The 14,901-nt window shown below is 38.6% G+C and overlaps 1 protein-coding gene across 2 annotated transcripts; it reads right to left on the reverse strand.

Annotated features, from left to right (window-relative positions):
- Nucleotides 1–2,841: 2,841 nt before the first annotated feature.
- On the reverse strand, nucleotides 2,842–9,916 carry LOC135260918 (probable 2-ketogluconate reductase). 2 transcript variants are annotated; one of them, XM_064346667.1, is made up of 7 exons: nucleotides 9,857–9,916; nucleotides 8,726–8,829; nucleotides 7,324–7,699; nucleotides 6,683–6,854; nucleotides 4,099–4,277; nucleotides 3,461–3,557; nucleotides 2,842–3,235 (listed from the first exon to the last, which is right to left on the reverse strand). In XM_064346667.1, the coding sequence occupies exons 2-7, from the start codon at nucleotides 8,726–8,728 to the stop codon at nucleotides 3,082–3,084; spliced, it is 981 nt and encodes a 326-aa protein (XP_064202737.1). In that variant the 5' UTR covers nucleotides 8,729–8,829; nucleotides 9,857–9,916; the 3' UTR covers nucleotides 2,842–3,081. The 2 variants fall into 2 exon arrangements, with proteins under 2 accessions (XP_064202737.1, XP_064202729.1); XM_064346659.1 differs by having other exon boundaries at nucleotides 9,799–9,898.
- Between the last annotated feature and the right edge of the window lie 4,985 nt (nucleotides 9,917–14,901).

The following is a 14,901-nucleotide window of genomic DNA, read 5'->3' on the forward strand; positions in this document are numbered from 1 at the left end:
CACCAACTTTCGGGAAAAGGGAAGATCAGCCTACAAATTTGGTTGGCTCCAACTGGTCATTCCACACACAAATACAAAACAGGAACTAAAGATAACAATATGCAAACTTCTTACTCATTAAACAGTATTTTAACAAGTTGGTAAAAAAAAAAAAAAAGTTATACAAAGATTCAGAGAGAGAAAAGGTAAATGTTTTATTAAAATCATTTTTTTTATTTTTTATTAAAGGCATCCTTAAACAAAACAGGTTAAACATCTTATGACAGTTATAAATGCCTGCTCTGATACATTGATACAAACATAACTAAATAATGAGGAATGAAGTGCTCTTAAATGTAGAGGGTGCAGACAATAGCAGGGGGGTAAGAAAACCTGTTTCTACGATCAGGTTTTTTACAGGAAACTCAAATGCCAATAGTAAATTTTAAAAGCCAAAATAACTTATGTCAACAGATATTTTAAGGAAAAAACTGAACTGTGCTGTTTGCGTAAATAATCAAACTCGTTAGGTTCATACTTGGTAGCGGAGCCACCATTTGCAGCAATGACAGCTTCAATTGTTCTGGGCTTAGCATCTACTAGCTTTGTGCACTGTTTGGGAGTGTTTTTTGCTCATTCTTGAAAGATTTGTCCAGGTTGCTCAGGTTGTTTGGATCACACTTGTGGGCCACAATTTTCAAACAGTGCCACACATTCTCAATGGTACTGAGATCAGGACTCTGACTCAGCCACTGTAGAAGATTAGTCAGTAGCTTTGTAACATCGTATTGTAGACTGCTGGAATCACGTCTCTTTCAAAAATACAGAAATAGCTGCATTCATACGGTCAGGCAGTCACAAGTATGCCAAAATTCTCAACCAATAAATGCGACAGCAAAAGCTCCCACATCGCCGTCATATGCAGCAAAGTAACGGGATAGCTAGCTTTAGCTTAGTGGTGATGGAACAGACCTACACTAGCCACTGTCAGCACAGCTCCAGCAGGTTTCAGTGTGCTCTAGGCTGCCTGGAAGCACGTAACAATGGCACGCATATGCACAAACACATCAACTCACTGTCACTTTTATTTTTATGTTTTCACATCTTTACGATAGCTTTGCATATCGATTGCAGCAGAGTGGTATGTCTCTCCCCCTGCATAGCTCAATGGGAGACCTTCTTCCCACCCCAGTAGACCGGGGAAGTGGCCTAGAAGAGCTCTAACAACGGCACACAACCTCACATTCCCACAAGATATTAATTCAGTGAAAAATGCAATGTGCCTCTCTGACCAAGGACATTGGCCTGTAGTAGTCGAACTGCAGACATATCCAGAAAAAATAACTAACTTATACGGAAAGTATGCCTGCGTAGTATGCCTTTAAATAGAAAGTGTTGCATGATTTACTACTCATATTTTTTTATAATGTGATATTTAGTGATTTCAGTGTTCAGGCAAATCAAATAATCAGACCTGCCAACCTTAGGAAAATATTTTGAGTACCACAATAGTCAGTGTAACGCTTAGTTCACATGCTTTCGCACCACTTTGCTTTGCACGCACACACAAGCCTTTCTTCATAATTCTAGTTTTGACTGTTGAAATGATAAGGAAAAATTGTATAATTTGACCTGATTCTAAAATATCACTTCTACTGCACTGGGCTATATTATGATACAATTGCAAGTCAAAAGTTTGAGTACGCCTGCTTAAAACAATTTTTTCATGATTAATATTTCATTATATGATATGTGTGCTTATACAAACTGATAATCATCAGTTAAGTGAATTGCATTCAATTATTTAATAAAATCGAAATAATTTATTTTGTATATTGTAACATGTTTTCATTTTCAAGTATTTACAGAAACTTATGTTGTAATGTAAAAAACAAAAAACAAACTTATGTTGCGATGTAAAACACTGTCAATTATGAATAAAACCAAGTTTCTGTTCATGATTTCCATTTTTATTTAATAATTAAATAATTGAATCAGCTTATATAAGCACACATCATATAGGCCTAATGAAAAAAAAGTATTCAATTGAAAAATTATCTATGAATGTAGGCCTTTGTAACTAGAGGTTTAGCTAAATTATTACCTGAAGCTCCTTGGTGGCTAATGTCAAAATCATAATTGCAGAATGTGCAAAACGGACGTTTTGAGGGGCGGAGGCACGGCCATTGTTCCTGATATTTTGCGAGGAACTTCTGGGGGGCATGGACTTGCTTCTTTCAGTAGGTCTGCTGCTCTCTCTCTCTCTTCTTGTTAGTATCCTCGTCATCTGACGTCATGATTATTTTCTAACTGCTAGGCTGGTCGGGTGACTGGCTGCAATAATGGGAATTATTTGCTACGTTAGCAGTCTATAGTCAAACACCTTTGCGATGGTCACTTTGCTCCAACAGAGCGTGCGCGATTCAAAGTTTGAACAGGGAGTCACTGCAGCTAAATTACTCCATCAATTATTCGCACGTCTCCTAACGAGGCTATATCGTATATCGTATGCGAGCTACTACTACGCATACATATATACACAAATGTATCTCATTAGGATATACCCCTTGAAATGCATCATCTCGTAAAGTTACGGAACATGTTTTAACGTTCACTTCCCATTTTACCCCAGCAATGCAGCGTTACGCCTCGGTGGATAATAAAGTACCGCTGCGTATCAGTGGATGTTGAGTGGGTCGGGGAGGGGTTACAGAACCACAAGCACAAGGTCGTAGCATCTGGTTCAATCCGAGGGATGTAGTTTAAATACCGAATAAATGTACGGTATTGTTTTGTATTAATTGATTGTTTTACGTAATTAAATTACAATAATATATATATATATATATATATATATATATATTTTATTTTTTTTTTTTTTTTTTTTGCGTAGTTTCAGCTGGCATTTCGTACCTGCGTATTTTGACCAAGAATTGCGTGGTTGGTACACAAAATGCGTGCAGGTTGGCAGGTCTGCAAATAATGCAAATTACAAAGAAAAAAAGCCCATCCAGATTCTACAAAAACAAATGCTAAAAATGCAATCAATGTTAAAACCACCTGGATGGTGGCCTCAGAGGACCATATTAGTGCTGCTGTGTCCTACACCTTCACCTCATCGGGAGGCTGTGCTCCACTGAGAGCTGCCAAGGCGTTGGTCATCATCCTGTCCACCATCAGCTGAATGGTCTCCACAGTGTGAGTGCCCATGTGGGGCAGAACAATGACATTTGGAAGGGAAAGCAGGGAGTGTCCCCTGTCCAGGAAAAAGTAACAGCACACATCATCAAACAGAGAGACAGGCTGACATAATGGCCTCATCTAGAGTGTAAAAAAATCACCCTCACATCACATGAGAGGTCCATGCTTCTTGTAGTTCATGAAGGTTTACTCTCCTATCACAGCACAGGACCAAGTTTATAAAACCAAATTAATTGACAGGGGAATACTGTCAAGCACAGCACATTTCTACAGAACTGACCTTGGCAAGGGTTCAGGGTATGTCACATCCAGGGCTGCAGCTCGGATCACCCCCTTCTGAAGGGAGTCAACGAGAGCATCTTGGTCTACCACCAGACCTTTAATGAGAACAGTTGTTTGTCATTTTCCCACAAACTTTGCCTCAATACCAAATCTACTGTAGAACGATCATTTACAATCTCTTGTTGGACTTTGAAAGGTATTTGAAATGTTTAACTTCCCCCGATCTTTGCTCTGTTGACCTTAGTTACAGTCTGAGGAACCAAAGTAGTTTTCTTATTTAAAAGCTAAGCAATTTAATCCTGTTATGTAAGGTAACTAACACAATTAGTAGTAACATGAAATAGCACTGAATGTACAGGAGAAGAATATATAGGAGGCAGTTAACCTTAGTTTCAACAGTAGAACAAGACTATTTTGCATAAAGCACTCATGTGTTATTAATTATTTTTTGGAATCAAAAGACTTCGCTCTCATCAGCAAAACACTTCAATTGGTTCAAATCAGTCAGTTATAAAACATTCCACCAATTTTGGAGGTCATGAACTCTTAGCCTCACATCACTAAAAGTTAATTGTCAACATTTGCTATGGCACTTATACTCTCTGATGTTTTGTTCAAGCGATTTCACCATGGTACCTCTGCTGATGTTGATGAGCGTGCCTGTAGGCTTCATCATCGCCAGCTCCTTGGCACCAATCAGCTTGTGCGTTTGAGGTGACAGGTTTACCACCACCATGACAAAGTCTGACTGTTGCAGCAGCTCTTCCAACTTTTCACAATACCGTGCACCTACTGCTCTTTCATCTTCCTCCTGCCTTTGCACATGAAGACAGCCAGATGAGTACCACAATTCAGCTCTCCCAAGTATGTCAGTACCCTCAAAATGATACCAACTTAAAGTGCAAGCCCCACGAAGGTGGTTCTGCCCCCCTATTCTAATGCAACGACTATATCTTGGTTTCAGCATTTTTTGGCATACGTTTTAGTCTGCGGGAGGTTTTTTTAAACCAAAACCTCTTCTTCAGCCAAAGAAAACATCTTAAGCCGCGTTTCCACCGCAGGAACTTTACCCCGGAACTAGGAACCTTTTGAGGAACTCAGTGCGTTTCCACCGCAGGAACTAGGGTCTAAATTAGTTCCGGGGGCTTTATTTTACCCCCAAAAAGGTTCCTGCTCGGGGGGTAGTACTTTCCAAAAGTACAGGAACCTTTGGGGTGGGGCACAAGCACTGAAAATTTCTGATTGGTCGACTACTTGCAGTGTTATTTTTTTTACTTTCAGCCGCCATGTTTAAAAATCTCCAGCCGCAAACGGATTTATTTTCATAACTTAAAATCAAACTTGTATGTTATGCGGCGCAGTAGCCTAGTTTTGGTTATAGCCTGCCAACGTCTTGGAATTATAACGTGTGCTCTTCTGTTCTTTTCTTTCTTTAGTATTCGTTTTATAAAATGCTAAGCATTCGTGCTGGGACAGCATATTACATACCAAAACATTCAAACGGATTAATTCGGTTGCTGAATATTTTCTTCCGGATTTTCTTTGTTAGCCCGTTGTAATTGACTCAAAACGTTTGATACAGTTATGTGAGGTATGCGGTAGTTCTGCGTAATTCACATTGGTGATAGCCTACAGTAAAAGCAAATTGGAAATCACCTTCCGCACTTTTTGTCAGGGTAAAATAACAGGTTAATTCTAGTAATCGTCCCTTTAGCTTTTTCAGACTGCCGTAATTTTACTCTGCCATTCTTCAATTCCACAAAAAAACCAGGAAGACTATGGACTAATTCATGGTGCATGGTTCGCATCTGGAGGGCACACTTCGCTGCTCGGCTAGCAGTAACTTCGAAGGAAAGAAAATGGTGGCTGTACCACTGCTAATTAAAATTTTCACGCAAGTCCGAGTTTTCGTTCTATTCTTGTCATTTTGCGATTAGCCTATATGGAATTGACGATGAGAAAGTAATCAAACAGCAAATTGTTTACAACGTGTGCATGTTTTCTGCTGTTGTTGCCAGTTATATTGGAAATGTGAATGCATTCTGTCGCCTCGGATGTCAAGACATGAAAGTGAATGTTCGCATAAAAACATAATGAATGTGTTTGAGAGGATATATAAAACAGTTACAATCTGACTATTGGCCTGTTATATCCTATTTGTTGCATAACAACGGTCCAAGTTCAACTATCAACGACAGTTTTGCTTGACAACGGTAAAATATGACCAAACGGCTGCAGAAGAATATTTCAATTCCAGGTGATTAAATCGATAAAAATAAATACAAAAGTAACCATATACAGTCATTGTTGGTAGCCCGTTGTATATAAGTGGAATAAACCCCTCCGGACTGTCCCGGTTATTAGAAAATAATGTAGGCTACTTCGGTGGTAGTATGGGGTTACAGAAGAAATCATAGGACAGATGGACCGACGACAACGTCGCTTTTTCATACGTCAGTGGGCTAATTTGCCTAATCTTCGTGGGACTTTAGACCGCGGTGGAAACGCAGACAACCATGGGCTGAAGGAACCTTTTAGTTCCTTGAAAAGTAGTTCCTGGGTACTTTTGGTGGAAACGCGGCTTTAGTACTGCTTATTTTTCCTGAAGCATTGTCACTGGCATATTTACTCTCTATTCTATACAGTACCTATAACCTCTTTTTGCAGCTCTTTGCAGAGTGGGAGATACGAAGACCATACATTCTGAGCCAATAACCCACTTTATGAGCCAAGTGACTGGAGTGATTTACTCTTTCTTTCTTTGAGGCATTTGGTTCTTCCAAGCTTTCAGCCACATTGATACCTAGTACCTGAGTGTGAGCAAGCTCTTCTGTGATTGGCCAGTTAAAGCAGATATACATGAGTGAAAAAATGGGGACATTCTGAAGAATGGGGTAACATAATGTTTTGAAACATTTTACTTTAGACGTTTCATTTTTTCTAATTCAAAATATATTACTTCCACAATCAAATATAAATTTAACAGCTGTAAGGTACACTGGTGACTAGCTTTGTTCACATAACAAGAGCAGCAGGTGTTAAGTGTTAAGTTTGACTGGAAGTGTAAATTTTATTTCATGTATCATGATGATACCCATTCAGCCATTCCCACAACCGATAGTTTGGCAACCACTACCCCATCTTGACATGATACCCATTAAAGTCACTACATAGTAATATCTGCAATAAATGATAAAAAATGAAAATCATAATACCATACCTACGGTTTCTATTATGGTATAGGATCTTCATTTCAAATGCCTGGGCCCGTTTGGCAATCTTGTACCCTATCCGGCCCATCCCAATGATGCCCAGCGTGGCACCACTGACATCAGTGCCCAAACAACTCTCAGGCAAATCCTCATCTTCATGAAAAAGGGAAAAATTGTGACCTGAAAAAGATGGGGGAAAAGTAGAAGGACTATCACATTGGTGACACATTGACTGACTCAGTATGGTTCCAATGAGATGGTGGATGGCTAGCTGATGTCTCACTGGGGCTAGACTCAGCATAAATAAACTAGTCTATTTACTATGCATTTACCATGCATTTATACAAAAGGTCTAATATTGTTAGAATGCATCCGCATTTTCAAGTTTCCTATGAATGAAATGACAGATGAATAATGGCTAGGTATTCTCTAATTGGACTACTCATGGTTCACGTAGCCTACTGCAACGTAGCTACATTTGTAATAGTGCAGAAGAATCCCCTGAACTTGTTGCAGGGCCATTTCTGAAATTTCTGCAGTATATAGATAGCTACTAGTACTAGCATTTTTCGTTTAAATACAATTTTCTTTCTTTCTTAATTTTGTGAAATAAAAATTGTTTAAAATACAACTTGCCGATTTCTCTAACCATAGATGAGTTTCCGCGCTGATGCCAACATCAGAGCCATTCCAATATCTGCAGTGGCGTTGTCCACAACGTGCGGCGTGTTGCACACTTTCACGCCGAAGTTGTTGATCATGGGTATATCCAGGTGGTCCACTCCCACACCGCCATTGACGACCACCTTCAGGTTAGGCAAAAGCTGCAGCAAACCGCAGTCTATCTCGGGGATACCTGCCCATACGAACACGGCTCGAATTTGGTCAACGAAGCGCTCTCTGTTGCTTAAGAATTCCTCAGTAGAAATAACGGTGAAGTACTTCTCAATGATAGGGCCTAAAAGACGGTATATTCCACCTGGTACCGCAGATGCAGGGGTTAATATGCACGGCTTCTCCGTAGTCTGAAGAGGAATGAAAGTACACATGATAATTTTATTCACAATACTGTCCTGTTCATTTACATACGAAGCAGTCCCTGACATGTATATAGTCAACTTCAATTCGTATAAATATCGGTACATTAGCCTAGCTCGCTATGGGCATACACCGATCAGCCACAATATTAAAACCATCTGCATTTTTCTGCTTTTTTTCTGATTTAATATTTTATTTTCTCTATTTGTAATCAAACAATTCACACGTGGTCAAAGCGCAACTCAGAGCTTTTATTAAAGAGTATTCTTATACATTTTGGTTTCACCGTGTAGTAATTACAGAACTTTTTATACGTAGTCCCCCATTTCACATATCCTTTGCATGCCATGACTTCCTGATGCCTGTGACCTGTCAACATCATCAGAGTCTGGATATCTTATTGTCAGGTTGTCCTACAAGCGATACAAAAACTCTTTGCATTTTAATGGATCTCTATGGGAACTGGGGGGTAGTACTAGATTCAGCTGTAAATTATGCTGATATAGTATGTTACACATTTGTTGGCTAAATGGCTTTAAGTCATCAAGGGTCCAAGGTATCAAATGAGCCTCAAACCACCGTGCTGCCAGATATGCAGTAGATACTACAAGCATTGTTTCTCCTGAATATTTTGTTCATTGAGTTCAACAGGAAAATTAATCAGGAGAAACAATGCAGTATCTACTACATATCTGGCAGCAGCACGGTGGTTTGAGGCTCATTTGATACTTGGACCATTGATGACTTGAAGCCATTTAGCCAACCAATGTAAAATATTATATTTAAAAAAAATAAAATATGAAATCAGACAAAAAGCTGAAAAGTGCAGTTGGTTTTAATGTTGTGGCTGATCGGTGTATATCGCTAAAGTTATAGTTCTACCAGCCTCATTCAGTAAAGGATGTCCGATTTAAAAATAGCTTACGGATAATGCTACATATGACGAGCAAGGTGGTCAAATTTCAAGATGTGCAATAATTTGGACAGCATCAGTAGCCTACCACTCCACTTACCATTTTTATGTTCGTGATGTGCTTCACTCCTCTTCGTAACAGAACTGGGACTCCTTTACCCCGTAGAGTATGTAGTACGCGGAGACAGCGACGCGAATAGAAACCTACGGGGAGCATATTAGAACCAAGACTGGCTTTTCACTCAACCAATGAACTAGCTTACATAAGAAGTGCACTCAGCAGACATGCTGATTTATAGCCTTGGTCAGATTCCTAATCACGTGTACAATGACGATTGCGCAGAGCAGTGACGCCAAAGGCTAGTGAGCCATTACCAATGAACTGTATAGGAATGCACAGTTCTTATGTAGTTCATTGACCATTACGTTACAGACATTTGGCAGATGCTCTTATCCAGAGCAATTTACATAACTTTTCCCTTCTCCACGGGTGATAAAGTTTTCATATTGGCGAGAGTGACAACGATTGACATAAGCATGCGGAAAAAACACCTGCATTCACAGACTACAAAAGATATCGACAAAAGCATTTTGGACCGCATTAAATGATTTGTCTCTTTAAAACTAAGATTAGCGATCTGCTAAACTTTTCAGCACCATCTGACAACTAAAATAAGACAGAGGCCGACTTACACAGCCGACTACATCTTATATTCGCAGATGAAAACTGTAGCCTAATCATACAAAACCTGACAATCGCGACCTCGTGCAACTAAGGCAAATGGTCGAATGCAGTTTTTCTTGCTGCTTCATTCCAAGGATAATAACGAACCCAATAATTATTAATAGCCTATCGCACGTAGCTGACGCAGATAGACAAATAAAATACAATTACCGACCGATATATTCCATCATCTGCCTAATAACTGTTTTCATATTTTTGGACGCAGAATTAACCTGTCTTCAATGGGATTCTTATGTAGCCTAGCTGATTTAAAACTGAGGAATCATTCGATTGTGTTATTCATGCAATTTACATAATGCAAATCAAAACATGGATATAGGCTACATAAACGGTCGTCAATAATGCAACGACATTTCATTTCATTTTTAGATTTTTCCTTTAAAGGCCATAGTAATCTATGTTCGCTCAACTTTATGCCATAAACGCACCTGAGAAACGCACAAACTTTCGTCTTCTCTCTGCCCTAATCATGTAATTAAGTCATACCTTCAGAATCGCATTATGTCGTCGACCAACTCAGACATGCGTACTTTCCAACTTGGGCGCAAAAATATGACGCAGCCGAAATAAATATGTAAATAAATCATATCTTTGTCTTAATGGTAAGAAAAATATTTTGCAATGGAAAATAATGAGTGATTTTTCTTTCTAAGATCATGCATGGAGTTAACGGCGATATTTGTGTGGAAGTATTGCGAAAGTAGCTACGTATATTCATTCCGCAGGGCTGTTATGGAAATCAGTACTTGAAGGCGAGAGTCCTAGATAACACATCATGCTATAGGTGAATTTGTGAAAGAGAAAACCGTCATAGGATTAAAATTAAATCTAGGTAAGTGAATACAGGGCGATATCATAGACCAGCTACGGGCAGATTTTTATTTTCGATTTTTATTTTCGATCGCGTTTGTTTGGCGTCCCCGAGACGAATGGTGCCCATGTCCAGTTTGCATGTGGAACGTGCAAAGTACTGTTCTTCTTCAAAATCTTTCTTATTCGTTTGGATGTGAACCATTTTCTTTCTTTTCTTTCTTTACATTATTGTAAACGCTTCTAGTCATACAGATTGTATACTACCCACACAAAATAGCTACATATGGCCTATTATTCTTCCTGTGCATATGGTTGCTGTTCGATACTAATGATAGATTATGAGTTATCAACAATTAATCTTAGCTATTGGTTTTGCGAATCAACCGTTGTAACCTCTTGCTATGGTTACTTCTAAACGCAGCCAATGCAATCTGGCAGTGAGACTAGAACAATAATGATGTAACAGTACATTAATGATGCAATAGGCTACGTACCGCTACTAACAGCAATAATAAATATAACAACATCAACAATAATGATAGTAAAGCTACCTGATTTATCCTACATACTCATGTTATTGCTTGCCAGCTAACCCTTACAGTAGGCTACTTAGGCCTACACGCCGGTCACCACGGTCATCATAGTGTATTATTTGTCTTTTTGTAGAGAAGACCTGTTCTGTACCATTCATGCAGTACCACACGTGTTAACGAATAAATATAAACAACATTATACAGTGCAAACTCAGAGTGCAATTATGCAAACTCAGAGTTTCTTCTGAAACTATAAATCTAGTTAGTTATAGGCTAATGGCTATCAACCGTTTCAAAAATTGTTGCTAGCCAACCAAATGCAGAAACAGCAGGCCTAAGCAGATACAATATGTTTAAAACAAAACATAATTGCAAAGTGAAATAGGAACAATATATCAAGGAATGACAATAGTAAGACTAACATATACAAATATTCAGTATTTTAAGTACACATATACATTTTGTTAATACAAGCAAATAATAAATAATATTAAATCAATGCAGCATTTATTCATGAAAGCATATTGAGTTTAATAACTGATGCCAAACTGATGAGAAATATGCTCATAAAGGCTTGCAGCACAAGTATAGAATGGGCAGTACTATTAATAGAAAGGCATGTAAAATAGCTGCAGTACACAAAATATTACCTCAAAAGGTCAGTGTTGGATTTCAAGTTAAATATTCTAATGAGCTGGCCAACTCAACCCTGGTTATACATATCCTCTGTATCCAGACTCGGACAGTGAATGTTGATAACCCGGGTCTGTAATATTCGTTGTTGATTTCTTGAGTCAATTTTTTAATTACCACATTATTGCCAGCAGAGGGCAGGTACTTCACACCATACAGAGCATAACCCATAAGCAATACTGTAGTTTTCAAATGTGTTATGAAGGCTTCCAGTGAAAAATGAATTCGTAGTTACTACTGAGGAGGAGTGTTTTTGCTTATAAATTGTATTGTGGATTATCTTGCCATTTTCAGTACATAAAATAAAAAATAATGGGACAACTGAAATATAATTAATTACCTGATGCATTAAAAATGTCACATGGTGGATGGTTAATTGGATATGAGGGTTTGGGAAAATATGATCCAACCTGTGGTATTTTTCTGTCATCAGATTGTCTTGCAGCACTAATCTGCTTTCTTTTCTTTCTTTCAAGCCTATAGGGCTGGTTTTGTGGTATGCCAAACAATACAACTAATTTGTGGTCAAGTTGATAGGTCAGTAAACTTTAGACGGGGTACTGATTTGGAAGTGTTAGTGAAGAAATGCAAGTTTGTTCTTAGGCTGAATAAACAGGGATTCCACAACACACATGGGTCTGTACTCAGATGTCTGATTAATACCACATTTGTGTGGAGTGTGCGCCATTGGCTGTAGAGCTTCGCTTACCAGCCGTGTCAGGTCTGACTGAATGAGTTACAGCTGACACCCAGTTGGCCAGCAAGGGCAGTGGTTGTGTGTTTCCACATTTTCGAGCTGTGACTGGCTAGTCTTGTCAGGTGCGCTGTTGTAGCGTTCTGTGCTTGCTTACTGCTAATCATGGAAATGCAGCTTGATATTTTCAATACTTTTGTTCAGTTGAGTCTGGACTTATAGACTATGAGGAAGTTCTGAGGGTTTGAATGTACAGTTATGTGGGCATTTCTTTATAGAAAACAGAACTTCACATAAAGAAACGGCTCTAGATGTAGGGCTGTTTACTTTGCTAAGATGCCGCTATAACATTCTGTTCAAATTTGTAGCTTTCAAATGTGTGCACTAGTGAAAATCCTACCTTCCTCTTGACGTCTCCCTCAGTCTTTCTGATGATATGAAAAGGGAGTGAAGGTGATAACAGTCTGTGCCTCGCTCAGTAGCAGAAACTGCCATTAAACTAGCATCCTAACAATAAGCATCCTTTTTTCCCTGTCTGTATAAATCAGAACATATCACTTGTTTATTGCATGCATAAAACTGAAATAATTAAATTATTTAATGAATTAATATGGATCAAACATTTTCCACAGCCTTGAGATAGCACACACTTTGCAAGGCTATTGCATGCTTGTAACTATATTGGTCACCTTATAGCCACAAATAGACCAGGCAGCAGCGTGGTCTACTAACATAATTATTTTTATACTACTCAAATAATTATTATGATATTGTGACTAATGTGGTAGCATTGCTATTTTTGTACTTCGCATGAAGCACATTACCACAAAGAGATCTTGTTACAAAAAGCAGCTCTGTCCTCATCCTTCATCACAATCAGTCATTTGTATTACAACCAAAGCAATTACACGTTAGTTTTCAACTATTTCTCAAAGCTAAAATGATTTCATGTAGAACATACAAAGCAAGGACTGCTGCATTAGATGCAATCAGGGAAAAGGTAAATTGGTAAATTATAACTGTCATGCCTGTTAATAAAAAATCAATGATTAGCAAGCACTGAATCTTGGGCTGACTCTGCCATACATATAATGCCATTTATCACAGACAGGGGGCATGATTCCGTGTGGAATTTTGGATTCATTGTATAACGTTGCTTGGTCTGAAACTTTCATTTTGTCACTACATATTAGTGACCCTGAGAAACCAATCCAAACAATCTCCTGGCAATATGAATGGTATATGTTTTAAACTTTATTTATTTATTTATTTATTTATTTATTTATTTATTTATTTATTTATTTATTTATTTATTTATTTATAATGATGTGGCTCCATGAGTTTCATTGTATACAGTAATCTTGTTTGTTAACTGAGCGAGCAGCACGGGGCATCCAGATTAAAGTTTTAAAAAATTATTTATTTTGTGTTTAAAAATCTCGTGCCAGTTATCACAAGGACCAGGGGTTTCCCAGATTCCATACATTTTCAAGCCGGTTCTTTCCATCTGACAGTAACAAAAGGATTATGTGTGTCTAAGTAAATCTTTCAATTTTTGCAATGTGTGCTTGGAACCCTATAATTGCTGCTTACGGCTATTATTGTTATTATTTTTATTATTATTATTATTATTATTATTTTTATTATTTTTATTATTATTAATAATAATCTGCAGGTGGGGCTTGGTGCTTAATCTTGGGCCCTCAGTATTACATGGTTCCCCACTCCCGTTCCCCAGCCTCCCATCCCCCCTAGCTCAGGCTTGTCACCCTGCTTAGTGGTCACCAAGTTCAATAGCTGTCAGCAGGCCCCGCCCCTCAGCAGCTCGCTCTGCGCCTGCCCTCCGGCCATCAGTGATTGCATCTCAGCCTCCCCTGCACCAGGCCCCTAACTAATTCAATAGTCCAGGAACAGTTTTTTTTTATAACTTGTCATTAGCCACCACAAGCCCCTCCTCCCTGCTCCAATTTAAGCCAATAGGCAGTGGCTCTTTGCAGTAGTGGTGAAATAGCTCTGCTTTCAGGGGCTTAGTGATATGGGGTCTGAATGGACATTGCAGGAGGTTTAAGAAGGGTGATTGGGTCAAATGGGCTCCAGATGTAGGTTGTGTAGACTTTCTTCAGAGAGGGATTTATTTGTGCAGGAAAAAAGCCTCTGGAATCAGACCGGGCCTCTTTGCTATTGAAAAGGTTGTTACCACAAAAGGATACAACATGGTTCCATTATATCCAGAAACCATGCACACAATTGGACCTGACCCTTTAGTGTGCAATATTCCTTGTTAACATTTTCATGTCCGTAATATTTATTTCTTTTGATTTATCCCTTACCTTGTGAGACATACATTACATTACATTACATTACATTATAGGCATTTAGCAGACGCTCTTATCCAGAGCGACGTACAACAAGTGCATAGGTTTCATGATGTAGAGGCGCAAAAGAAACACTAGAGTGAAGTAAGGATCGTAGTGCCAGAAGTGACCACATCGATCAGGACTCCAACCCTGTAGAGTAAGCTTGTTCAGCAAGCAAGAATCCTTACTAAATATATATAAATCCTTACTAAAGTATATAAACATATTACAGTAAAGATAAGGCATCACAGAATCTAATTACATCATGGCATGAAAGTGTTGTTCGGATTTACTTTTAGAATTCCTAATCGTGCAAGGGTGTGTTTGTATGAAACACTGATCGTGTGCTGTCTGTTGAAATTTCATCACTTCCTCTTTTCTTGACAATAATTCAAGACACCTTGACTTGGTAAATGGTAAATGGACTGCATTTATATAGCG

This window comes from Anguilla rostrata, chromosome 1 (genome assembly GCF_018555375.3).
Source record: "Anguilla rostrata isolate EN2019 chromosome 1, ASM1855537v3, whole genome shotgun sequence".
Lineage (NCBI taxonomy): Eukaryota > Metazoa > Chordata > Actinopteri > Anguilliformes > Anguillidae > Anguilla > Anguilla rostrata.